This window comes from Ochotona princeps, chromosome 33, assembly GCF_030435755.1.
Source record: "Ochotona princeps isolate mOchPri1 chromosome 33, mOchPri1.hap1, whole genome shotgun sequence".
Lineage (NCBI taxonomy): Eukaryota > Metazoa > Chordata > Mammalia > Lagomorpha > Ochotonidae > Ochotona > Ochotona princeps.
The window spans coordinates 58872-83442 of record NC_080864.1 but is presented as its reverse complement, the minus strand read 5'-3'; the positions used below and the strand labels follow the sequence as shown (position 1 = coordinate 83442).

The following is a 24571-nucleotide window of genomic DNA, read 5'->3' as shown; positions in this document are numbered from 1 at the left end:
ACAATGACATTAAGTATTAAAAAGCTGTATGTTAAAATACAGCTTATAATCGGAAAAAGAAACGATTAGCAGGTTAATAGATAATAGGATTTCCTTATTATAATTAAAACAGACTGCAATGAATCTATAATGATCAGCATTACTGCCCAGCAAGGTAGCCTAGTGGCTAAAGTCCCGCCTTGCACCTGCTGGGATCCCATAAAGGCGCAGGTTCTAATCCAGCTGGCCCCACTTCCCACCCAGCTCCCTGCCTGTGGCCTGGGAAAGCAGTGGAGGACGGCCCAAAGCCTTGGGACCCTGTACCTGCGTGGGAGACCCGGAAGAAGCTCCTGACTCCTGACTACGGATCGGCTCAGCTTTGGCCGTTGTGGTCACTTGGGAAATGAACTAGCGATGGAAGATCTGTCTCTCCTCTCTGCATATCTGACTTTCCAATAATAAATCTTTGAAAAACAGCATTGCTAACATTTAAAGCAGCGAGTTTTTACTGTGAGTGGACTGGACAAGACTTTCTCTTTGAACTTTGTCAGACATTGTGCTGGACTTATAATTGAGAAAGTCAACAAGAAAAGTAAATTTTACACATAGTCATCAGCTCTTAAGCAACAGAACTGTCATGTATACTGATGACCCTATTTACAGATAACCCTACACAATGGAAAACCAAACTTAAGCTCATGATAGAATTAATATTTCTGGGTAGCAGATTAATATAAATCATTCAGTTATGTCACACCAATAAGAAACAGATTTGGCCAACGATTAAAATACAAAATACAGACTAGAAAATTAACATCAGTAAGAGAAATGGGATGTAAAAGGCTAATTTATGCCATATCTTCAAATATTCTTCAATTCTATATTTTAAAAGTCTAATGATGTAACACACACACACACAAAAGCCAATACTAAGGAAAGTCCCCGAACGCAGTGAACATTCGGTAACTAGTGATCACGCCTTAGTGGCCTCCAAGCCTTCACACAGATCCGGAGCGGGGGAGGGAAGGCGGCCCGCGCGGGAACGCGCTGAGGCCACTGCGCCCCCTGCCGGGCAAAGGCTCGAGCTGCAGAAGACGCGGCCGCTTCAGGCCTGAGGCGAAGCCCCGCCCCGAACCCGAGGTACAGCCCCTAAGCCCAGCGCGCGCCGATTGGCTGCGGCTGCTCTGTCGTCACAGACGCGCCGGGCTCCGTCGGCAGCTCGCTGGCCGTGTGTCCGGGAGAGGCCCCGGGGGCCCGGCCGCCCTGTGCGCTCGCTGCCCCGCGGGAGCCGTCGGAAGGACACCGGGCTCGGCAGCAGCCGGGGAGCGGTGAGTGTGTGCGGCCGTGCCGTCAGGCCCGCGGGCCCTGCGACCCTCAGGCCTCCCGTGTGTCCCGGTGGCGCGGCGGGAGTGGGCGAGTCCTGGGAGGCCAGTGGGTGTGGGTCCTCGTGTCCGTGGGCACGGCGTGTGCGGCCCAGAGCTGCAGCCCTCACCCCGGGCCTGCGGGGTCCGCGTCGGGTTTGTGGTGTGTAGGGACAGCGGCGCAGGGACTCCGGGGGTGGGAGAGCGGTGCTGTGGCCTCGCGGCTTCGCCCCCAGCCTGAGGGGTGGTTGGCAGAGCGCCCTTGTGGAGAAGTGAGGGGAGCGCAGAGGGCTGAGCCGACGTGGCTTCCCGCCAGTTGCCTGAACTGACTTCTGATGGCTTCTCCTGTGGTCCCACTGTTTCCCTCTGTGTAAGTTCTCATCATGGGGAAGAAATGCCCCCGTGAGATGTGGAGGGGTCAGTCAGGTCCCGTAGAGAGCAGTGAGCCTGGGAATACGTCTCTAAATGTGCAGAACGCTTCCCGCATTGCCAAGGCCTGAAAAAAAAATTTGGGAAAAGACTCCACTGGAACAGGTCTCTTGTTTCCTCTACCAGTATTTTGTCTGGATTGTTTCAGTATGACAGGTCTAAATGTGGCTTTTCTCAATATTAATTATCCATTCTTAACAGTCAGAAATGCTGCAAGTTTTAGCATGAGTCCATTTTCCATTATTTTAAAATATGTAAATCACATTACAGATTTTTTTTAAAGATTGATTTCTTTATTGGAAAGTCAGATTTACAGAGAGAAAGGGAGACAGAAAAATCTTCCATCTGCTAATTAAATCCCCAAGTGTCTGCAATGGCTGGATCTGATCCGTTCTGAAGCCAGGAGCCAGGGGCTTCTCCTGGGTCTCTCAAGTGGGTGCAGGGTCCCAAAATCTTGGGCTGTCCTCCACTGCTTTCCCAGGCCGCAAGCAGGGAGCTGGATGGGAAGCGAGGCAGCCAGAGCGTGAGCTCGCACCCATGTGGGATCTCTTCATGTGTCAGGTGAGGACTTTAGCCGCTAGGCTCTACCCCAGTTCCTGGTGATTACATTTCTAAGCATGAATAAGCCACACTAAAGCACACAATTCATGTAAACACATATCATAGAAATCTGTGTGAAGTTTCTTTTTTGAACTTGAAATGTGATTACAATTTTCCGGGCCTGGCATGGTGGCCTAGTGGCTAAAGTTCCTAACCTTGCTTGTGCCAGGATCCGATATTGGTGCTAGTTGTCATCCCGGCTGCTCCACTTCCCACCCAGCTCCCTGCCTGTGGCCTGGGAAAGCAGTAGAGCACAGCCCAAACCTTGGGACCCTGCACCTGCGTGGGAGACCTGGAAGAAACTCCTGTATTTGGATTGGTGTTGGTTCGGCCATTGCAGCCTCTTGTAGAGTGAACCAGTAGTTGATATTTTTCCTCTATTTCTCTTTCCCCTTGTTAATCTGACTTTCTGTTTAAAAAAAAAAAGTAAAAATTTCTCTAATGACCAATGTATATCTTCATTTGATAACATACAGATCAACCTAAAATATGTAGTTTACGTATAATATTTTTCTTTGTGATCATTTTTTATAAATAAAGTATTCATTTAAAAGGTAGATCTTCCAGCAAGGAGAGAGAGATTCCATCCACTGGTTGATAGGACCCCTAGATGTCAGGGCTGTTCCATACTAAATCCAACAGGCCTTCCATCTAGGTCTTTTAGGAGGTTCTGGGAGCTTAAGTACTTATCCATCCACCACTGTGTTTCAGGCACGTTAGCAGGAGACAGCATTGGAAATGTTGAATAGCTAAGAGACAAAAGCCAGCCATTGGGATTTCAGTGTGATCTGCTGCAAGCAGCAGCCTAATTTCTCACATCACAACATTCAGTCCTCTGAGTCTAATGGTTTGCTCTGGCTCTTGCCTCCAGATACAAGCCCCAGGCAGGAGCTGAAGTCTAGGAAAATACTTTTAAATTACTTGATGTCATATTCACGAATAACCCATGAGCTAAATAAAGCAAATAAAATGGCAGAGTCAGGTGTCATTGGGAACTGGGAGGTATGTCACCTGGAGCAATGACTAGAAAGCTGTATACAATAAAGTTTGTATTCATTTCTTCTATGCAAATTGGACAAAATTACTCTGATAGAAAGATGTCTACATTCTGCAAAATTTCAGTATGTAACAGTAAATTGTGTTCTTTCTTTTAAGATTTATTTGTTTTTTATTTTTTTGTTAATCTTTTTTTTTTTTTAAGATTTGTTTATTTTTATCACAAAGTCAGATATGTAGAGAGGAGGATAGGGCGGAAGATCTTCCATCCGATGATTCACTCCCCAAGTGACCGCAATGGCCGGTGCTATGCCGATCCAAAGCCAGGAACCAGGAACTTCCTCCGGTTCTCCCACACGGGTGCAGGGTCCCAAAGCTTTGGGCCGCCCTCGGCTGCTTTCCCAGGCCACAAGCAGGGAGCTGGATGGGAAGTGGAGCCGCCGGGATTAGAACTGGCGCCCATATGGGATCCTGGGGCGCGTTCAAGGCGAGGACTTTAGCCACTAGACCACACCGCCAGGCCCTGTAAGTTGTGTTCTAACGAAAGTCCTGCACAATATGTCTGTAGAAATGGGAAAATACTTACTACCACTCAAGTATTTTCTGTAGCACAGTTTAACTGGTAGTTTTTTTTTTTCTATTATATGTTGCAATTTGTGTGAGGAGCAGTCTTTGAAATAATAAGTTATTGCTTGACAGTAACTTGAAATTTTACTTCAAAATAAGTAGTAACTAAGTGTTTGGGTAAGCTAAGGATAACTTGAGTTTGGTCACTATAAAGTTCGTGAAATTGCTGGTACTCTTTCAAGGAGGTCTTCCTAGCTACTCTCATCTGTAAGGTGTTATTCCTGCCCAGGGAAGCTTACTGGTTTTGTTTCTCCAGCCAATGTGTCTGGTATCCTGTGTCCATTTCTGCCCTGACATTGCTCAGCATAGTGGAGACTAGGAACGAGCAAGACCAGTTCTCTCATAACTCTCTCCATTCACCTTCCCTTCCAGGTGGAGCCCTGAGGCTCACAAAATGTCTCCAAAGCCAGAGAACATGAACACTCCTTCGGTAAGTTGTTTCTCAGCTTGTTTTGCATTGCGTTTTAGGAGTTTTGAAGGTTTTTCAATTGGAAAAGGAAAAACAAGTTGTGGTAAAAATGACTAAGGCATTGGAGCTGTGAAACCTGATTGTAACTCTCTCTCCAGGCTTTCTGATGCCATGATTCAAATTGAAGCTAAGAATTCATTAATTATTTTGGGATATCAAGTCTGAAATAGATGAGATCATGAAAGCACTTTAGTATGAACCTAGAAACAAACTCAACATTTTACAGTGGTAAGATTTCCTCAGTGTTAAACAAAGTAGTTATTAAGTTTCCAGTTTTTGCTTTTTTGAAATTAGTGAAATAGTGTGGTTCACAATACCATTTGGAGGCTGTGTTACATTGATGAGCTGCTCCAGGAATTGTGGGAAACTGAACCAGCTGCATGCTCTTTCATGAATGATTACTTAATTATTTATACATTTATTTATTTTTGAAGATTGAGTGGCAGAAAGAGGAGGGGAGAAACAGAGACAGAATGCCTGTATCAGCTGGCCCACAAAGCTCAGAACTGGACCAGTCAGAGAGGAGAACGGGGAGGTTCTGGGTCCTCCGTAGAAGGCGCCTACCTAAGCTCTTGGACAATCTTCCGCTGTTTTCCAGCACACATTAGTAGAGAGCAGGATTGGGAGTGAAGCGGGAGGTCGCTTAACCTGATATGCTGTAATGTCATTTCCTGTTGCAGATTCTTTTTAACGATTTATTTATGAATTTGAAAGGCAGTGCCAAGGAGACAGAGGGAAAGTCAGATCTACTGTCTGCTAGTTCCTTCCCCCAAAGTCCAGATTGGCCAGAGGTGAGCCAGTCTGAAGCCATGTACTGGGAGTTTCAGCCAGGTGTCCCACTTGTGCACAGGGACACAGTCACCCTCCACTTGCTTTCCAGGCCCATTAGCAGGAAGCTGGATCAGAAATGGAGCATTCAGGACATGAACCATTGCCCATGTGGGATGCCAGTGGCATAATGTGGTAAACCACTAGGCTGGCCCCTTATCATTATTAACTGAACAGACAATGCGAAGATGCTTAACTGAGAAATGATTTTTTTAAATCTACACTGTGGCCTTCATCCACGCTTTCAGGATGATGCGCTTTGTCTAATAATACACAGCCTTTTATACCCTGAAAGGACCCGGGTGTCATGCACAGCTTTCATTAATCCTTATCTTGTGTTAAGCTAGCAATTCTCAGGATAGGTTTTCTTATGTTAGCAAAATAAACAAAAAAAGGGAGAAGATGTTAGCACAGAATCTTAATATGGTTTGATTCATTACTTGTAACTCATGAAAAGCAAGAAGAAAAGATATGTTGAGGCCAGGGATGCTCTCCTGTTATGTTTAACCAGAGGGAGGCTGAAAGGGGACAGCACCAGGGAATTTGGTCTGCTGCTTGGCACTCCGAGGTTAGTCACAAACCCAGGTGTTCCTGGGCTGTGAAGAGCTCCCTTGTCCACCAGTGCACTCAGCTCCTTCATCTCCCCCTGATGGATTTGTAGTTCCAGAAATAGATCGATCTTCCATCTGTACATTTACTCTCCCAAAGGCTGTGATGACAAGAGCTGAGCCAATCGAAAGCCAGGAACCTGAAGTGTTTTCCCAAGGATTTAGTCTGTCCTCTTATCTTCTGTTCCTTTCCCCAGCCACATGCAGGAAGCTGTATCAGAAGTGGAGGGATCAGGACATGAACCACTGCCAATATGGGGTGCTGGTACCACAGGTATAGGATTAGCTTAGTATGCCAACACACTGGTCCCAGTGATTGTACTTCGTATTTTTTTTTTTCAGCTTTGTTTGATTTTTATTGGAAAGGCAGATATATAGAGGGTAGGAGATACAGAAGGAAAGATCTTCTGTCCCCTGATTTACTTCCAAGTAGCCGCAACAGTCAGAGCTCTGCCAATCCGAAGCCAGGAGTCAGAAGCTTTTTCTTGGTCTCCCACGTGGGTCTAGGTCTCAAGGCCTTGGGCCATCCTTCACTGTCGTGCAGTGATGGACTTGGTGCACAGAGCTGATAATAACACACGTGAACTCTGACTGATGGTCAATAGCCAAAGTTTATTAACAGCACCAGACTTTTAAAGGAAGGTTGTCAGGTAGGCATCCAGGGAGGAGGAGCTTGATCCATTTACATCTCAACAGCAAGGTGAAGTTCCCCAATACACAGCTAGTTCCTCTGGCAGATTCTTCATCTAAACCTTATCAATTGTTCCTGGTGCCTTCAAGGGTGATTCAACTGGCTAGTGTCTCCCACAATAGCAAAGATTGTGCATGTCCTTCTACACTTCACTGTTTTCCCAGGTCACAGGAGGACATTGGAATGGAAGTGAAGCAGCAGGGATACAAGCTGATATCATGTGGAATCCTAGGGCTGCAAGGCAAAGGTTTAGCCGCTAGGCTCTAGCTCCAGGCTCTGAACATTGGATTTATTGTCTCATATTAATGGAGTGCTTTCCAACAGCATAGGTTTGTATCTCCAATCTAGTGATAAAATGATGAAAGGACCCCAGTATATGGTTATCAAAACAGATCTGCTCAACCTAAGTAGCCATTAGGGATATGTAAATTAACTCAACATGAGCTGTCACCTCAACCCTGTCAGAATGGCTGTTATTATTTAGAAGACAAAAGGTAACAAATGCTGATGATGATTGGGCCTGGTGGCGTGGCCTAGTGGCTAAAGTCCTCGCCTTGAATGTGCCGGGATCCCATATGGTCGCTGTTCTAATCCCGGCAGCTCCACTTCCTCTCTAGCCTCCTCTGTATATCTGACTTTGTAATAAAAATAAAATAAATCTTTAAAAAAAAAAATGTTGATGATGATGTTGGAAAAGAGGCACTTTTTCACAATGTTGAGCGATTGTAGATTAATTCAGTCACTGTGGAAGGAGAGCGTTAAATTTATATGACTGAGTAATCCCCTTGGTACGTGTGTGCTTCGAGGTATGCACACACACTTTGTATCCAACCTAGAACCGTACTGTCTATAGCAGTGCCGTTCATATTATCCAAGGTGTGTAGTGAATCCAGGTGCCCATCACCCGATGAATGAGTAAAGAAAATGTGGTGTGTGTGTACCAAGGAATAGCATTCAGCAATGAAAACAATCCAGTTCTATGAATTCCATCAGAATGGGTATAGAGAGTAGGATGCGGGACAGAATGAGCTGAACGAAGACATACAAATATCACTCCATCGTATAAAGAATGAGAAGAACAAAAAATAAGTGAAAGTGAAAAAAACAGCATTTATATCAATATTCATGCAAATATAGTTTTGTCACTTTGTTTTACAGCTTTGCCAAAGAAATGGTGAAGAATGACATTCTTTTACAATTTTTTTTTGATGATGTTCACATACGTCATTAGGGTGGGGAGGGTCGAGGGTTAGGGGAGAGTGAGTGAGACCACTGTTTCCACAGTTTCTTTTTTCTTTTTTTTCCTTCCTATGTCTTTTTTAAAAAAGATTTATTTTTATTGCAAAGTCAGCTATACAGAGAGGAGGAAAGGCGGAGAGGATGATCTTCCATCCAATGATTCACTCCCTAAGTAACCGCAGTGGCCGGCGCTGAGCTGATATGAAGCTAGAAGTCAGGAACTTCTTCCTGGTGTGTCCCATGTGGGTGCAGGGTCCCAAGGCTTTGGGCCGTCCTCCCCGACTTTCCCAGGCCACAGGCAGGGAGCTGGATGGGAAGAAGAGCAGCCAGGATTAGAGCTGGCACCCATACGGGATTCTGGCATGTTAAGGGCAAGGACTTTGGCCACTAGGCCACCGCGCCGGGCCCTCTTCTATGTCTTGATGAAGTGGGGGAGATAAGAGGAAAAGGTCTATCTAGCCTCCCAACCGCATCGATACCTGGGGAGGAGTACGGCCACCTGATGTCATTCTAACATCCCCAGTATGGAGCATGCTCTGAGGGTTCTGCTCAAGTGCTTTCAAGAACTCAGTAGTTCTGAACTGCTGTCTGTCTCACTGATCCAAATTTCTAGGCTCCCGGCTTCAGATATGCTGAGCTCTGGCAATCATTGCGGCCCCTTTGGGAATGAGCCAGTGGATGGAAGATTTCTCTCTCCTTCTCTTTGTCTGTCTCTCTTCTGTCTGTTGTAACTGTGCCTTTCAAATGAAAATAAGCCGAAAGAAAGAAGGTCATTCCTTGAAAAGTAAAAGAAAATAGAAAGGATTTAAAAATGTTTATTTTTAATGATGTTTACATAGTTGGGAAGGATCAAGGGTTAGGGGAAAGTGGATGAGACCATTGTTCCCAAATTTTCTTTATCTTCCTTCTGTAATTGGGGGAAGAGGGAAGATGAAGGGGGAGAAGCCACACACAGTCTCCCAACCACCTCAGTGCCCGAGGATGGGGAATGGCCGCCTGTCGTTACCGCAGGGTCCCTGTTGTGGAGCATGTTCTGAGAGTTCTGCTTAAGTGGTTTTGATACTTCTAGAATGCTGTCAGTCTCGCCAAATAAGGACGAGGAAGCCCTTCCAGGCCCATTGACTTACAGAGTCCTCCTTAGAGTATACATTTGCCCAGATAGTTGCTGTCAGTGCTTGGCTGGGGTAGTTGGTCTATTTATTCTGCCCTCCTCTGTCTGCTACCAAACCATATTTCCTCTGTAGGTTCCAATGAACTACCATAGCCTCCATGTGTGTCTGGGGATGCTGTCGCTGCTTGGTCTTTTCCAGTGAGGAGGCTCGGTTCTGACACATGCACTCCGTGGTCAGTCCATCAGTCCTGCAGTTCTCCACATGGTTGACGTTCTGAGTCTTAGCTGTTCCGTTGGGGGGATCTCCAAAGAAATGTTGTCTGAGGTGATCCGAGACCTGACTCGTGTGTGCTTGTCAGTATGGGATCTGGCTCTGCCGGTCTGCACATAAGTCTACACACACTGGTAATTGCAATTGGTCGGTCAGTTCTATTTCTAGCCCCATCTCTTACTCAAACTAGTGGCTTCTGCAACCCAGTACAGCACAGCCGACTATACAATTGGCCCTTGTGTACACACCAACAGGAACTGCAACCTATTGGAACAACCCCCAATAACTTCCACCAGGCCTGCCATTAGTCCTTGTATCTACTGGTACATACATGATGCAGAAAGGATTTTCATGTGGGAGATTTGGAAGAGGCTTCTGGCTCCAGGCTTTGGTTTGGCTCAGCTCCGGCCATTGTGGCCACTTGGAGAGTGAACCAACAAGTGGAAGATCTTTCTGTCTCTCCTTCTCTCTGTATATCTGACCCTGCAATTTTAAAAAAATCATTATAAAAACAAATTTTTAAAACCTCAAAAAAGTTATTCAACTTTTATTTTACCTAGACCACTATTAATCATGTGTCTTCTTTATCTCATCTACCATGCTCTTCATGTCATATGTTTATGTCTGCAAGTTGCACAGTGAACTCATTTCAGAATCGTTAAACAATCAGTGACAGAATAAGAAGAAATATTCTATTGTACTTTTGGCATTACAAACTGAATACAGGACAAAATCTTCATTTTGTTTTTACCTTATATTGTCATATAGATTGCGATGTAGACTGCATGCATAGAAGATGCCAATTAAATATGATCGGGAGGGTGCAGTCTCAGTGTGTGTGTGAGCCGGAGCTGAGGGGAAGTGTGCCGTTATAGGTGCTGGTGTCATTTGAAGACGTGGCTGTGGACTTCACCCAGGAGGAATGGCGGCACATGGACAGTGCCCAGAGGACCCTGTACAGGGAGGTGATGCTTGAGACCTATCGCAATCTGCTGTCCGTGGGTGAGTGAACATCTGTCATGCCCAAGCAGACTGCCTTCTTAGTTGACGAAAGAAAGACCGGTTTATAAAGTTTAGAGCCTGGTAATTCCAATGTTTGAGTCTATAAAGAATGTATCTGCCCTCCAGTAAATCATTCGTGTTAGCCCTTTTGTGGCACAGATCCCGGAACCCAGCTTTTCTGCTGTGTGTATGTCCCCCGGGTAGTGATTTCACAAGCATCTAGCATAATTTCCCATTCACAGGGTGTGAAATGACCGCGCCTACTGTGATCTTCAAGTTGGAGCAAGGAGAAATGCTATGGCCAGTGGAAAAATCTGGACACTGTCAGCTTTCAGGTAAGTGAGCACATGCTGGGCAGCAGGTTGGCCGAAAGGTGGCTCAGGAAATGGTGATAGAATTCTAGTTCAATGTTTTTTCTGTTTTTTAAGTTTCATCCGTAAGGACAGCTGATGTCATGCGTCAGACACAGGCGTTCTACAGTCTCCAAGAATCATATGTGTATATTTATGTACATGTGTGTTTGTATGTTCCAGTTTTTCTCCTCTTAGGTCATATTGTGTCAGATTTCTGTACTCTTAGAGGATATTTTCTCAGATTTATGCCAACTATTAAAGCACTCTCTGATTACAATGGTTATTTCCTAGGGTAGATGTATTCCGGAATTTCTCATTTGTTCCTCAGCCTACATTCACACGTTTTTCCTTCAGATTATTTTTCCAATGATTGATTATTTCAGTGCTTGTGAATGGCCAGCAGAGAGGCACTGTCTTATTTTACCTGAGGTGTTAGAATTATATTTCTCTATTTGGTAGATACAGTCCATGCAGTTGCATATGTTTGAGAGCTAGTAAATGATTGATTGGTCATTATGGATCATTTTGTTATTTTTCTGCATCTCTGTCACGTGAAGTAGCAAATAAAGGAAATGATGAGCTTTTCAAGCACTCACAAAGTTAGCCAGCAGAGGGTTCTGTGTATCTCTCTGTCTCTCATTCTTTGTCTCTCTTGAACAGTGGAATACACAATACATTGAACGTTGTTTGGGATAAAATCACATCTGATTTTCTTGATAGCTGGCAAGCACTTTGGCCGTCTTCCACTGCTTTTTCTGATAAAAGAATAAGGATCTGGATTAGAAGTGCCTCAAAATACAGTACTGAAATACACATCACCTGTGTTATTAGCAGTTTTTTTTTTTTTTTTTTAAAGATTTATTCATTTTATTACAGCCAGATATACACAGAGGAGGAGAGACAGAGAGGAAGATCTTCCGTCCGATGATTCACTCCCCAAGTGAGCCGCAACGGGCCGATGCGCGCCGATCCGATGCCGGGAACCTGGAACCTCTTCCGGGTCTCCCACGCGGGTGCAGTGTCCCAAAGCATTGGGCCGTCCTCAACTGCTTTCCCAGGCCACAAGCAGGGAGCTGGATGGGAAGTGGAACTGCGGGGATTAGAACCGGTGCCCATATGGGATCCCGGGGCTTTCAAGGCGAGGACTTTAGCCGCTAGACCACGCCGCCGGGCCCTATTAGCAGTTTTTAATGTACTGTGACACCTACTGCATCTCTTTAAAATCTAATTACAAACAAATGATACAAGGAAATTTAGAATTCTCTGAAAATTAGAGGCAGCTCATACTCCAACACAAAAATCAATGGCTTTTAAGGCTTCAGTTTATCAGGATCTTTTCATGCCAGGAAGTTATAGGAAAATAAAGAGGTTGTTGATTGCACTGTGAGGTGGAATGCACCTTTCAAAATAGGTGAACACAACTTGAGTTGTAGGACCATTGTTCTTATACCACTATGGATACCATACTCGTGGTGGTGTATTGGGGCATTATCTTCAGGGTGCTGCAAAGGTGAAGATACCAGGTTCCTTAGGAGGTTGGGGACATTTATTAGCATAGAGTCTAGAAAAAAGGAGATGGAAGAAGGAACATGAGGCATCCCTAGGTACTTAATCTGTGGACTTCAACAGAGAACAGACACATGTCCCACTCATACCTACAAGGTAATGATCCAGGAAATTTTTCCCTCTTCAAAGCTGAGGAATCAACAGAGAAGCCAGAAACAACATTCTAATAATAATAAAATCTACGGAGAGGCTTTCTGATGAGGGGAAGGGTGGGAGAAGGGTTGCCTGAGGAAGAGCACTCCATTTACTGTTAGAGAGGGGTGAATATTTTGGCTTTGTGTTGAAGTGCGTGCTTGTTTTAATTCAAGTGAAAGGCAGAGTGGCAGGAATAGAGGGACACATTAGTTGAGACTGTTGTCTTTCATGCACATGTTTATTCTACAGTTACCTTCAGCAGTTACAATTAGGCCAGCCTGAAGTAAAAAATATAGAACTACAGATTAATCTTTCATCTGTGTCACTTGCTCTGAAGCACTTGAACCATCTTAGAATACATTAGCAGAAAGTTGTATTTGAAACAGACTAGCTGACTCTTTGAAGTGGCACAGTTATGGTTTGCAAAGCATTCCAAGCATTGAATTAAATGTATGTATCACATCATCCCTGCTCCCTCACTTAAAATACAGATTGGCAGTAATTAAAAGTGTAATTGAGTAGTGGAAGAACTGTTAGTGTGAAAACACATGAATAGAAAAAAACAGGCAATATTTGTAACCAAAAACATTTTACTGGTATGTTAATGTCTGATTCATTAGCAAAGCAATAAATATTGGCTTTAAATGCATGTTTGAAAAGAAATACTTAAATCTGACTGATCAATATAGTTTCTCATTTCAGATTCCCACAGAAAGGATGAGCTGCTTGGTGATAATCAGGAAAGTCAAGAAATAAGCTTCAGGTAAGTTGTGATCATGAGAACAATATATCACTCTCAAAAGGCTTAAAAGTTTTTAACAAACAAAATTCTAACAGAAGTTGTTTAAGATACTTAATTGAAGATCTGGCCGTATTTGAAACTGATGATATGAATGGGAACTTGCACAGAAAAGAAATTTGAGGAATATAATTTATTTTGGATGTGGTTTTTTTTCTAGGAATCCTGATGAGATGCCGTTTGAGAAACAACAGGATGCGTTGAATGTACCTGGCAGCAGACTTCCGTGCAGGAGCAATCTCAGGCAGCATGTGAGGAGGCACACTGTTCAGCAGTCTTTTGAACATAGCAGGACAGAGAAAACCTTTAGCAGGAAGAAGATCTACTTTACACAGAAGAAACTTTGCATCAGAAACAGCTGTGATAAGCCACGTGACATGGTAGGAGAAAAAATTCAGGTTGAAAAGAAAACTTTCCCCAAAAATCCCTACATTGGCAAGCATCAGCAAACATATCCTCAAGAAAAATACCTTGAGCATTTCCTGAGTGAGAAATATTTTATTTACCAAACAGATCCTTCAGTGAATACAACAAAAAGTCAACATATATGTGGCTATTGTAAAAAACCTTTCCAGAAATGGTCAGAATTCATTAGACATCAGAGAATTCACACAGGGGAAAGACCTTATGCATGTAAAGAGTGTGGAAAAGTCTTTAACCAGCGATCACATCTCACTACACATAAGAAAATTCACACCGGGGAGAAACCTTATGAATGTATAGAGTGTGGAAAAGTCTTTAATCATAAGTCATCTCTCATTAGGCATCTGCGAATTCACACAAGGGAAAATCCTTGTGCATCTGAGGAGTGTGGTAATGTTTTGGGGAAAATGTCAGATCTCATTACACATCAGAGAATCCACTCAGGGGAGAAACCTTATGTATGTAGTGAGTGTGGAAAAGCCTTTAATCAGAGGTCATATCTCATTGCACATCAGAGAATCCACTCTGGGAATATACCTTATGAATGTGGAGCATGTGGAAAAACCTTTACATGGCACTCAGATCTCATTAAACATCAGAGAATTCACACAGAGGAGAGACCTTACACATGCAGTGTGTGTGGGAAAACCTTTAACCGGAGATCAAATCTCATTTCGCATCAGAGAATTCACACAGGGGAGAAACCTTATGCATGTAGTCAGTGTGAAAAAGCCTTTTGGGATAAATCAGAGCTCATTAAACACCAGATAACTCACACAGGGGAGAAACCATTTACATGTAGTGAGTGTGGAAAAGCCTATAACCGGAGGTCATCTCTCATTAATCATAAGAGAATTCACACAAGGCAGAAATCGTATACATGTAGTGAATGTGATAAAGTCTTTTGGGCAAATTCAGATCTCATTAGACATCAGATAATTCACACGGGGGAGAAACCTTATACTTGTAGTGAGTGTGGCAAAGCCTTTAATCGGAGGGCATCTGTCATTAGACATGAAAAAATCCACTCAGGGGAGAAGCCTTATGAATGTAATAAGTGCGAAAAAGCCTTTAACCGGAGGTCATCTCTCATTGCGCACCAGGGAGTTCACACAGGGGAAGAGACTTTGCGTGCAATTAATACGGCAGAGCCTTTAACTTGAGATCGTCTGCTGTTACACGTCAGCAAATTCACAATGAATGTGGGAAAACATTTTTACACAAATTCTTGTATTCCAAGACCTTTTAAAACTATGTGACTGGGGTGAGTCCCAGTTCCAACGAAACTGTATCACATAATACAATGTAATCAATGAATAAAAAAAAAACAACTATGTTTAACTTTTTCAAATTTTTTTTATGATGTTTTCACAATTAAGGATGAGTGGCTTGTAGACCACTGATTAGGGTGGGAAGATTTGAGGAATGGGGAAAAGTGGGTGAGAGAACTGTTAGCAAAAAGATTGTTAAACATTCTAAAAAAACAAAAGGTGACTGTTGGTACATTGCTATAATTAACACAAAGTTAGCATTAACCAGCTCCAGAAGCCCGGTAAAAGACATTTTGAGTACCAATATATATGCCATTTTTTGTGAAGAGAATTCAACAGACATCACTATATTCACAGAAATAAAAAATACCAGTGTATTGACTGAAAAGTAAGAATTAGCAAGATTACTGATAGAGAGCACAATGAAAAGTGAATATGGGAAAATCTTTGAAAATCAAAGTGCTAAAGAATTCATGTGAGGAAGTATTACTGCGTAGCAGAGTTGGGATATATGTTCTTCCTTTGAGGTGCAGTTTATATTTGTTCTTCCTTTGCTATGAGTAGGGAAAATGTGTGGTCTTTGTACTTTTTTCATTCGAAAACTTATTTAAAGGGTAACGGGGGTCATAGACACATGTGAGCCATGTTCGGGGCTGGTGAGGCCTGAAATGAAAGGAGAGATCGAGAAATATGTGTTTACCCTCTGTACTGTGTGAAAGAGCCCATTCACATGACCAGAACATGCATGTGCCTGGATGGCAGAGTGGCCACATGACACTGCCCGCAGGAGGAGTGGTGGGTGCGGATGGCAGAAACCAGGTGACAGTACCTACCAGCTTACACTTAAGCTAGCTTTCTAGCTGTCCCATTTCATTCCCTCAGGGATTTCCTTAATGTTTGCTGAAGGTTGTAGACTTGTCATATCTGTGGTTATTTCTTAATGATTTTGGACATATGGCTTGTGTTTGACAAGTTCTGAAGTCTGTTGCCTTCAATAGATTCCTTTTATAAGCCAGATTATTTCCAATCAGTGCCAAAGGCTGACTCCCACCCCCTATCTCCCTTTTATTTTTTAAAGATTTATTTATTTTTTATTGGAAAGGCAGATATATACAGAGAGGAGACGAGACAGAGAGGAAGATCTTCTGTCCTCTGGGTCACTCACCAAGAGGCCACATCAGCTGAGCTGAGCCAGTCAGGAGCAGGAGCTCTTCAGGGTCTCCCACGTGGGTGCAGGGTCCCAAGGCTTTGGGCCTCCCTCAACTGCTATCCCAGGCCACAGGCAGGGAGCTGGATGGGAAGTGGGGCTGCTGGGATTAGAACCAGCACCCATATGGTATCTCAGCCGGGGCGTTCAAGGTGAGGACATTAACCACTGTGCTATTGTGCCGGGCCCAATCTCCCTTTCATTTTTTGCACTGAGGTAAATTCAATTTATGACAAAACTTTAAAGCCAAAGATTGGGATAGTATTCTGGCACAGTAAGTTAAGTTACTGATGGATTGCCTGCTTCCCATATTATGTCATTACTCAGGATTTTTTTTTAAGATTTATTTATTTTCATTACAAAGTCAGATATACAGAGAGGAGGAGAGACAGAGAGGAAGATCTTCTGTCCGATGATTCACTCCCCAAGTGAGTGCAACGGCCGGTGGTGCGCCGATCCAAAGCTGGGAACCAGGAACCTCTTCCAGGTCTCCCACCCGGGGCAGTGCTCCAATGCATTGGGCCATCCTCAACTGCTTTCTCAGGACAAGCAGGGAGCTGGATGGGAAGTGGAGCAGCCGGGATTAGAACCGGTGCCCATATGGGATCCCGGCGCGTTCAAGGCGAGGACTTTAACTGCTATGCCATGGCGCTGGGCCCTACTCAGGATTTTTGACTCATTTTTTCCAACAGTGTGCCAGAGTTGGGGGGTGGGATGGATGGTGGGCAAATTGTTTATATGGCTGTCGTTCATGTGTGAGACCTGGAAGGAGATCCTAAGTTCTGGCTTTTAGCAGGATATGTTTACATTTTGTAGACATTTGAGATGTCGAACAGAGGATGAAAAACGTCTGTTACCCCTGCCTTTTAAATAAAAATGGTAATCTTACATTTGGGAGTTTCAAAATAAAAATAAGATCAAGTAACGTGGGCCTTGCTTTACTAATCCTCTGCCTGCATGTGCCAGCACCCCATATGGACATCAGTTCATGTTCTGCATGCTCCAGTCTCAGTCCAGCTCTCTGCTTATGGCCTGGGAAAACAGTGGAGGTGGCTTCTGCACTGATGTTGGAGGCCAGAAAAAAGTTCCTGGCTCCCAGCTTTTGATCAGCTTAGTTCTAAACGTTTCTGCCATTTGGGGAGTGAATGGAAGATTGGTCTCTGTGTCTTTCCTTCTCTTTTGCTAAAAATTTTCGTTTCAAATAAAACTAAATCTTTTTAAAAGTCAAGTAATGCACTGTGCATTGGAGAAAAATCTTTAATAGACGCAGAGCTGAAAAGATGAAAGAAATTATATCAAAATGTAAGAGATGGCTATACTGGTTTTCCAAAGTCACAGTTCGCTTAATGGTGAATTGGAGCATCTGGGATACGAACTGGTTCCCATCATTGATCGCAGCACCTGAAATGCAAGGATGTAGTCAGTGGGACGTCATGCCAGGGCCTTGGGTCAGCTGTGGTGGTTTTTCCTATGCCTTTGCCAGAGCACAGAATTTGAAGTTTAGTAGCTAGGACGTGAATTGGCACTTGTTAAATATGCTTGTATTGCAGATGGTTCTTTTATCTGCTATACCTGGATGCTCAAAATAAATAAAAATAAAAAAATCTGCAAAGTACGGCCTTCTCTATGAATATTATAAACGTAATTTTCTCAAACTTTACAATATTTATTATAAGCAGTGATTAAGGATGTTATACTACCATAATTTTAATAATTTGCGATTATTTTGACACTATAAGTGAACTGACCATCTTTCCCTTGGATTATTGTTTCTAGCTCTTGCTTATATTCTGTTTTTTTTAAACATTTATTTTATTACAAAGTCAGATATACAGAGAGGAGGAGAGAGAGAAAGATATATACAGAGAGGAGGAGAGAGAGAAAGATCTTCCGTCCGATGATTCACTCCCCAAGTGAGCCACAACGGCCGCTGCGCACCGATCCAAAGCCGGGAACCTGGAATCTCTTCCGGGTCTCCCACACGGGTGCAGGGTCCCAATGCATTGGGCCGTCCTCGACTGCTTTCCCAGGCCACATGCAGGGAGCTGGATGGGCGTGGAGCCGCTGGGATTAGAACCAGCGCCCATATGGGATCCTGGCGTGTTCAAGGCGAGGACTTTAGCCACTAGGCCACACAGCTGGGCCCTAAAAATAAATAAATCTTAAAAAAAAAAAAAAGCACATTAAAGATAAAGTATAAAAGATTAAAAAAAAAAGCCTGGCACAATAACCTAGTAGCTAAAATCTTTGCTTTGCTAGTTTGTGCCCTGGCTGCTCCACTTCCAATCCAGCTTCCTAATTTTGGCCTGGGGGAGCAGTAAAGGATCATGGGCCAAGGCCTTGGGACCCTGTAGACTTGGGGGAGACCCAGAGGAAGCTCCTGGCTCTTGGCTTGATATTGGCTCAGTATTGGCCATTGTGGCCACTTAAGGAGTAGGCCAGTTATTGGGTGATCTTTGTCTCTCCTGTCAATCTGTCTTTTGAATAAGAATAGATAAATCCTAAAAGCAAAAACAAAACCACCAAAGATAAAAAGGGTACATCTGTAGAGGTCACTGGGCATGAAGGGAGCTTGCAGAACTGAAAGTTTCTTGAGGAAACACAGGAAAGGCTAGTAAACAGGGAAGCTTGGGATGTTATGCTGACTGCTGTGCATTTATAAAATTGAAGACGTAGCTTATGCAAAATCTATAAAAGTGTTTCTTCAGTGAGATTACTGTAACTTTTTTACTCTACAGACATTTGAATCTCTTAATTTAAAACAATTTAAAACATGTACAGTCACACAAAAATATTGCTTTCTATATCTTTACTTGATAAGCTGTCATCTACTTTGAAAAGTGGTGTGTGTGTTTTTACGTTTATAAACTTTTTTTTTTTTGCTAAAATTAAGAAATACAGATTAGCCTAGGATTACACAGGGTCAAGACCAGCTACATGATGGTCTTCTACCGCCACATCTTGTCTCACTAGAAAGTCTTGAGGGCCAATACTATGCAAAGAGCTGTTATCACCCATGACAAATCCCTGCTGAAATAATCTGCCTGAAACTGCTTTGCAGTTAACATCATTATAAATAAGAAAACATCCTGCACAGTAAGTATATGAAATACATAAGTAAATAACATAGTTCTTTATTATCATTGTCAAATATTCCATACTATACATATCTGTATATGGTATATTTTTATAATACTACCAGTTTTCTTGACACCAACAACACCACAAGCACACAAAGAATGCATTGCACCATGGCAACACAAAGCAATGGCCATTTCTCAGCTCACCACTGTCACTGTAGTCGGTTGCTGACTGAACTATTAAGTGGTACATGACTGTACTCTTCACTGCTCAAGCAGAATTGGGAAGATGAAGTGGAAATAGACGTCCCTGAAGACCCTATGTACTTCTCTATTTTTATGTATTGTGGCTACAGAGTCTAACACCTTATCTTCACTTCTACCTTCTATACTCCTCTGGAAGCAGCCATCAGTGAATTCTAACATGGAACCACAGAGACATACTATAGAAAAACACAGGTCACAACATTCACCCATGTTGACACAATACAAGAAAGACATTTCCCATTATGGTTTATTATGGTTGTTGCGTAACAACTCTCTATTATCCAAGTTCTAGCCAGAAGGAATGATAAACAGCAAAGAGCAAAAGATCAAAGCAAGTCAAATTGAGAATATGATCAATTTTGCATAATCACAAATGTATCACAACTATTTTCTAGCACTGAAAACAGAATACAAATCCTATGTCCTCCGCAAAATAAGACTGTTTCAGTTACAAAGAAAACTCGAATATACATGAGTGAAGGACATGGAGCACGTATCAGACAAGGTGGGAAGGAAAATCCCAGTAATGACCAGTGCTATTTTACAGTGGTTCCCTGCAGAACAATTTAAAAACTACATAAAAATTCAATCTACTTGCATATTAGAAATACACTTCAATCCACCCATAAATCCAACAAACTTCAGGATGAAAAGAAAAACTGTAGTAAATGATGTAACCAAAAATTAAACTGCCTATTAAACTGTGTACTACTGGTTAATGAGGGTTCTAGAACCTTCTCATGTCACTGTTAAGTTTGCAAATGTAGATAGAAATCCATATTCTAATTACATTTCTTAAAGAAGAAATGATGAGCTTATAGGAATAATGTATTTACAACTTTTTAATCTTATGCCTTTTATGGAATGTACATGAGTCACTGTGTACCAGGCTTTCCCACAGTATCTCTCTAGCAGAAGTTACCCCTTGAGTCTGAAGTTCACAGGAAAAGAAGTACCACAAAATTATTTGTTAAAATTGAAAACTTCTGTATTTTCTCATTTTTGTTCCTACCCAGTAAAACAAAAGTTTGGTCAGGATGCAGGCCAATGGAAGACTTGAACACACTGGTTATATTCCAAACGTTGCTCTCCAGTTTGAGTTTATGGCTTCCAAGTACACTGGGAGAACTGGAGGCGTTACCACATTGCTTACATTTATAGAGTTACTCTCCAGCATGAGTTCTTTCATGGACTCTAAAGGATCGAGAACACTTGAAGGTCTTACCACACAGCTGGCATTCATACGGTTTCTCCCCAGTGTGCGTCCTTTCGTGGATGCGGAAGGAACGGGCACAACTGAAGGCTTTATGGCACTGTGTGCATTCATAGGGTTTCTGTCCAGAGTGAGTCCTTTCGTGCATTCGAACAGAGCTAGAACAAGTGAAGGCCTTGCCACACTGCTTACATTCATAGGGCTTCTCCCCTGTGTGGGTCCTTTCATGTATTCGAATGGAACTGGAACAACTGAAGGCTTTCCCACACTGCTTACACTCGTAAGGTTTCTCTCCTGTGTGAGTCCTCTCGTGCATTCGAAAGGAACTGGAACAGCTGAAAGCTTTGCCACACTGCTTACATTCATAGGGTTTCTCCCCGGTGTGGGTCCTTTCGTGCATTCGAAAGGAGCTGGAAAAACTGAAGGCCTTACCACACTGCTTACACTCATAAGGTTTCTCTCCAGTGTGAATTCTCTCATGCATTCGAAAGGAACTAGAACAGCTGAAGGCTTTCCCGCATTGCTTACACTGATAGGGTTTCTCCCCTGTGTGAGTCCTTTCATGTATTCGTACAGAACTGGAACAGCTGAAGGCCTTGCCGCACTGCTTACATTCATGAGGTTTCTCTCCTGTGTGAGTCCTTTCGTGCATTCTAAAGGAACTGGAACAGCTGAAGGCTTTGCCACACTGTTTACATTCATAGGGTTTCTCCCCAGTGTGGGTCCTTTCATGTATTTGGAATGAACTGGGACAATCAAAGGCTTTCCCGCATTCCTTGCATTTGTAAGGCCCATTTCCAGTGTGCATTATCATGTGTCTTCGAAAGCTTGGGAGAGAAATGAAGGCCTTCCCGCATTCCTTACAGTCATAGGGCTTCTCTCCAGTATGAATTCTTTCATGTTTTCGAAATGAACTAGGAAAACTGAAGGCCTTACCACATTTTCTACATTTGTAGGGTTTCTCTCCGGTGTGAATCCTTTCATGACTTCGGAAGGATGTGGGACAACTGAGAGCTTTCCCGCACTGTTTACACTGATAGGGCTTTTCCCCAGTGTGAGTCCTTTCATGTATTTGGAAAGTTTGGTAATATGTGAAGGCTTTTCCGCATTGTTTACACTCATAGGGTTTCTCTCCACTGTGTGTTCTTTCATGGTTTCGAAATGAACTGGGGTGACTAAAGGTTTTCCCACATTCTTTACACTTATACGGTTTCTCGCCTGTGTGTACTCTCATGTGTCCCCGAAAGGTGGTGTGATAAATGAAGGCTTTTCCACATTCCTTACATTCGTAAGGTTTCTCTCCAGTGTGAGTTCTTTCGTGAATCTGAAAGGAACTGGGCCAACTGAAAGCTTTACCGCAGTGCTTACATTTGTATGGTTTCTCTCCAGTGTGAGTCCTTTCATGGATTCGAAACGAACTTCGAAAGTTAAAGGTTTTCCCACATTCCTTACATTCATATGACTTTTCTCCATATTTGTTATGCCCATATGGTTTGTGCTCAGTATGAGATTTCATGTGTCTATTAAGAGATGAATGGCACATATAGGCTTTTCCACACACATTGCATTCGTATGGTTTTGCTCCACTAAGAGTTTTCTTGTTCAATTTCAGAATTGGAGTCTGACTGAAAGTGTCTCCAAATTGACTACTTCCTTTCTTTTCACAGAGTCTCTCTGCCACATGACTTCTGTAACAAATGAGAATTTAATTAATGGATTTTAAGTAATTGTATAATTACTAATGATTATTGTCAATTTCACAGTCAGTAGAAGAAACTGTTTTTACCATTTTCAGGGATAGCATACGTAAAGAATACTCTGGAAGAGTATTTGATCATAGTTATTGTAAAAACAGTGACAAGAATAACATGCAGCATCTTACTATTGTTTCTTTTGGTATAATAAGAATTATTTGCATACTATCTATTTCATTGAGAACATAATTGGCAAATTTACAAATACAACTCACCTTGGAACACTCCCCAGGCTTTGGTACTGATCTTCAACATTTAAGTCCTCCCATTTGTTCCCTAAAATGCAGATCCAGAAAAGTGTTTAGAAATTATCAGAAAAATTACTGGATTTTTTCGTTTGGTCCATGATGAATGGTTATCATGTCTTATTTATGTATCAACGTATTATCTTTCCATATTTCAAATCTTGGAACCTCATGGAAACACTTGTTCTCTCATTGACTGAGGCAGTAACTTCATTCTTACCTATAGAGACCAGGTTAGTAAAGGTTTCCTGCATCACATCTCTGTACAGTTTCTTCTGAGAAGGATCCAGCAAAACCCATTCCTCTTGGGTAAAGTTCACAGCCACATCCTCAAAGGCCACTGAGTCCTAAAACATTTCACAAGTGTGTAAATGAGCATGCAAGAAACTGACAGCACTGAGAATCCATACTCAAGTCTTAAAAAAAAAAAAAAGGAATGTATCTGGGGCTGGGTGCAGTAGCCTAGTGGCTAACGTTCTTGCCTTGCATGCACCAGGATCCCATTTGGGCACCAGTTTATATCCCAGCGGCCCTGCTTCCCATCCAGCTCCCTGCTTGTGGCCTGGGAAAGCAGTGGAGGACGGCCCAAAGCCTTGGGACCCTGCACCTGAGTGGGAGACCTGGAGGAAGCTCCAGGCTTCAGATAGGCTCAGCTCTGGCCGTTGTGCTCACTTGGAGGGTGAATCATTGGATGGAAGATCTTCCTCTCTGTTTCTCCTCCTGTCTTTATATCTGACTTTCCAATAAAACAAACAAAAAAATATTTTTAAAAATGTGTCTGATATTTTCTGGTCTGCAAACATTTATAACTTGGTTACCGAAACTCTGAATCTCTGTCCACACTTATTCCTCACTTAAAGCCACCAAGAAACTATTTCCATATTTTACCATGATGGTTCAAGTCTTACTATTTTCCAGTGACAGGATACATAACACCTTGCAGAACTTCCATACAAATGAAACAAATACAATCCTGCCTTGCCTACTGCATCCTGCTATACTCTGTACAGCCCCTCAGTTTCCTGCAAGTACCTCCCATAGACATGGCATATCTCACTATGGCAGCAGCACTGCACAGCACACCCAGGATGACAAGACTAAGACGCCTCTGGTCCATTTTCAGTGGGCAGGGAGTGGTGGCATCAGTACACATCTGGCAGTGTCATGGTTATTTTGCATTCTACACAAAAATGGCAGCCTTGAGAATTATGCACATAGGTTGATGTTACAGTGCTAATGCACAGGGTCAAGAAGTTGACAACTGTTGCATAACATACAATAGATAATGGAAAGAATTGAACCAGGCCAGAACTGGCAAATGAAGTGATTGCTTTCAATATTTCCAGAAGGCCCCACTGATAAATACTTACCCATCAATAATGGGTGTCTTGTTGAGTGCAACATAAAGTGGTGTGTGATCAAGATTCGTCTTATCAGAACATTAAAACTCTACACGTGAAACAGTTTGTAGGAAGATTCTTATGTCGAGAATCAAGATGGCTTGGAGAGCTGAAAATAAGCCTGCCTTACAATCCAGCTATCCCATTCCTAGGAATATACCCAATAGAAATTAAAAGTTCATGTGAGGGCCCGGCGGCGTAGCCTAGCGGCTAAAGTCCTCACCTTGAACGCCCCAGGATCCCATATGGGCGCCGGTTCTAATCCTGGCAGCTCCACTTCCCATCCAGCTCCCTGCCTGTGGCCTGGGAAAGCAGTCGAGGACGGCCCAGTGCCTTGGGACCCTGCACCCTCGTGGGAGACCCGGAAGAGGTTCCTAGTTCCCGGCTTTGGATCGGCACACACCGACCGTTGCACTCACTTGGGGAGTGAATCATCAGACGGAGGATCTTCCTCTCTGTCTCTCCTCTCTGTATATCTGACGTTGTAATAAAAATAAATAAATCTTTTAAAAAATCCTATTAATTAAAAAAATCCTGTAATCCTGTATTTACAGCAGCACAATCTGCAATAGCAAAGACATGGAAACAACCCAGATGCCCATCCAAAGAGGAGTGGCTAAACAAACTGTGGTACATTTACTCCATGG

General features: G+C 43.0%; 1 protein-coding gene across 1 annotated transcript; it reads right to left on the bottom strand.

The window, feature by feature from the left end:
• Positions 1 to 1084: 1084 nt before the first annotated feature.
• On the bottom strand, positions 1085 to 22917 carry LOC101531382 (zinc finger protein 709). Its single transcript, XM_058657603.1, has 5 exons — positions 22745 to 22917; positions 22495 to 22555; positions 21474 to 22213; positions 13173 to 13389; positions 1085 to 1577 (listed from the first exon to the last, which is right to left on the bottom strand). The coding sequence occupies exons 1-5, from the start codon at positions 22776 to 22778 to the stop codon at positions 1085 to 1087; spliced, it is 1545 nt and encodes a 514-aa protein (XP_058513586.1). The 5' UTR covers positions 22779 to 22917.
• Between the last annotated feature and the right edge of the window lie 1654 nt (positions 22918 to 24571).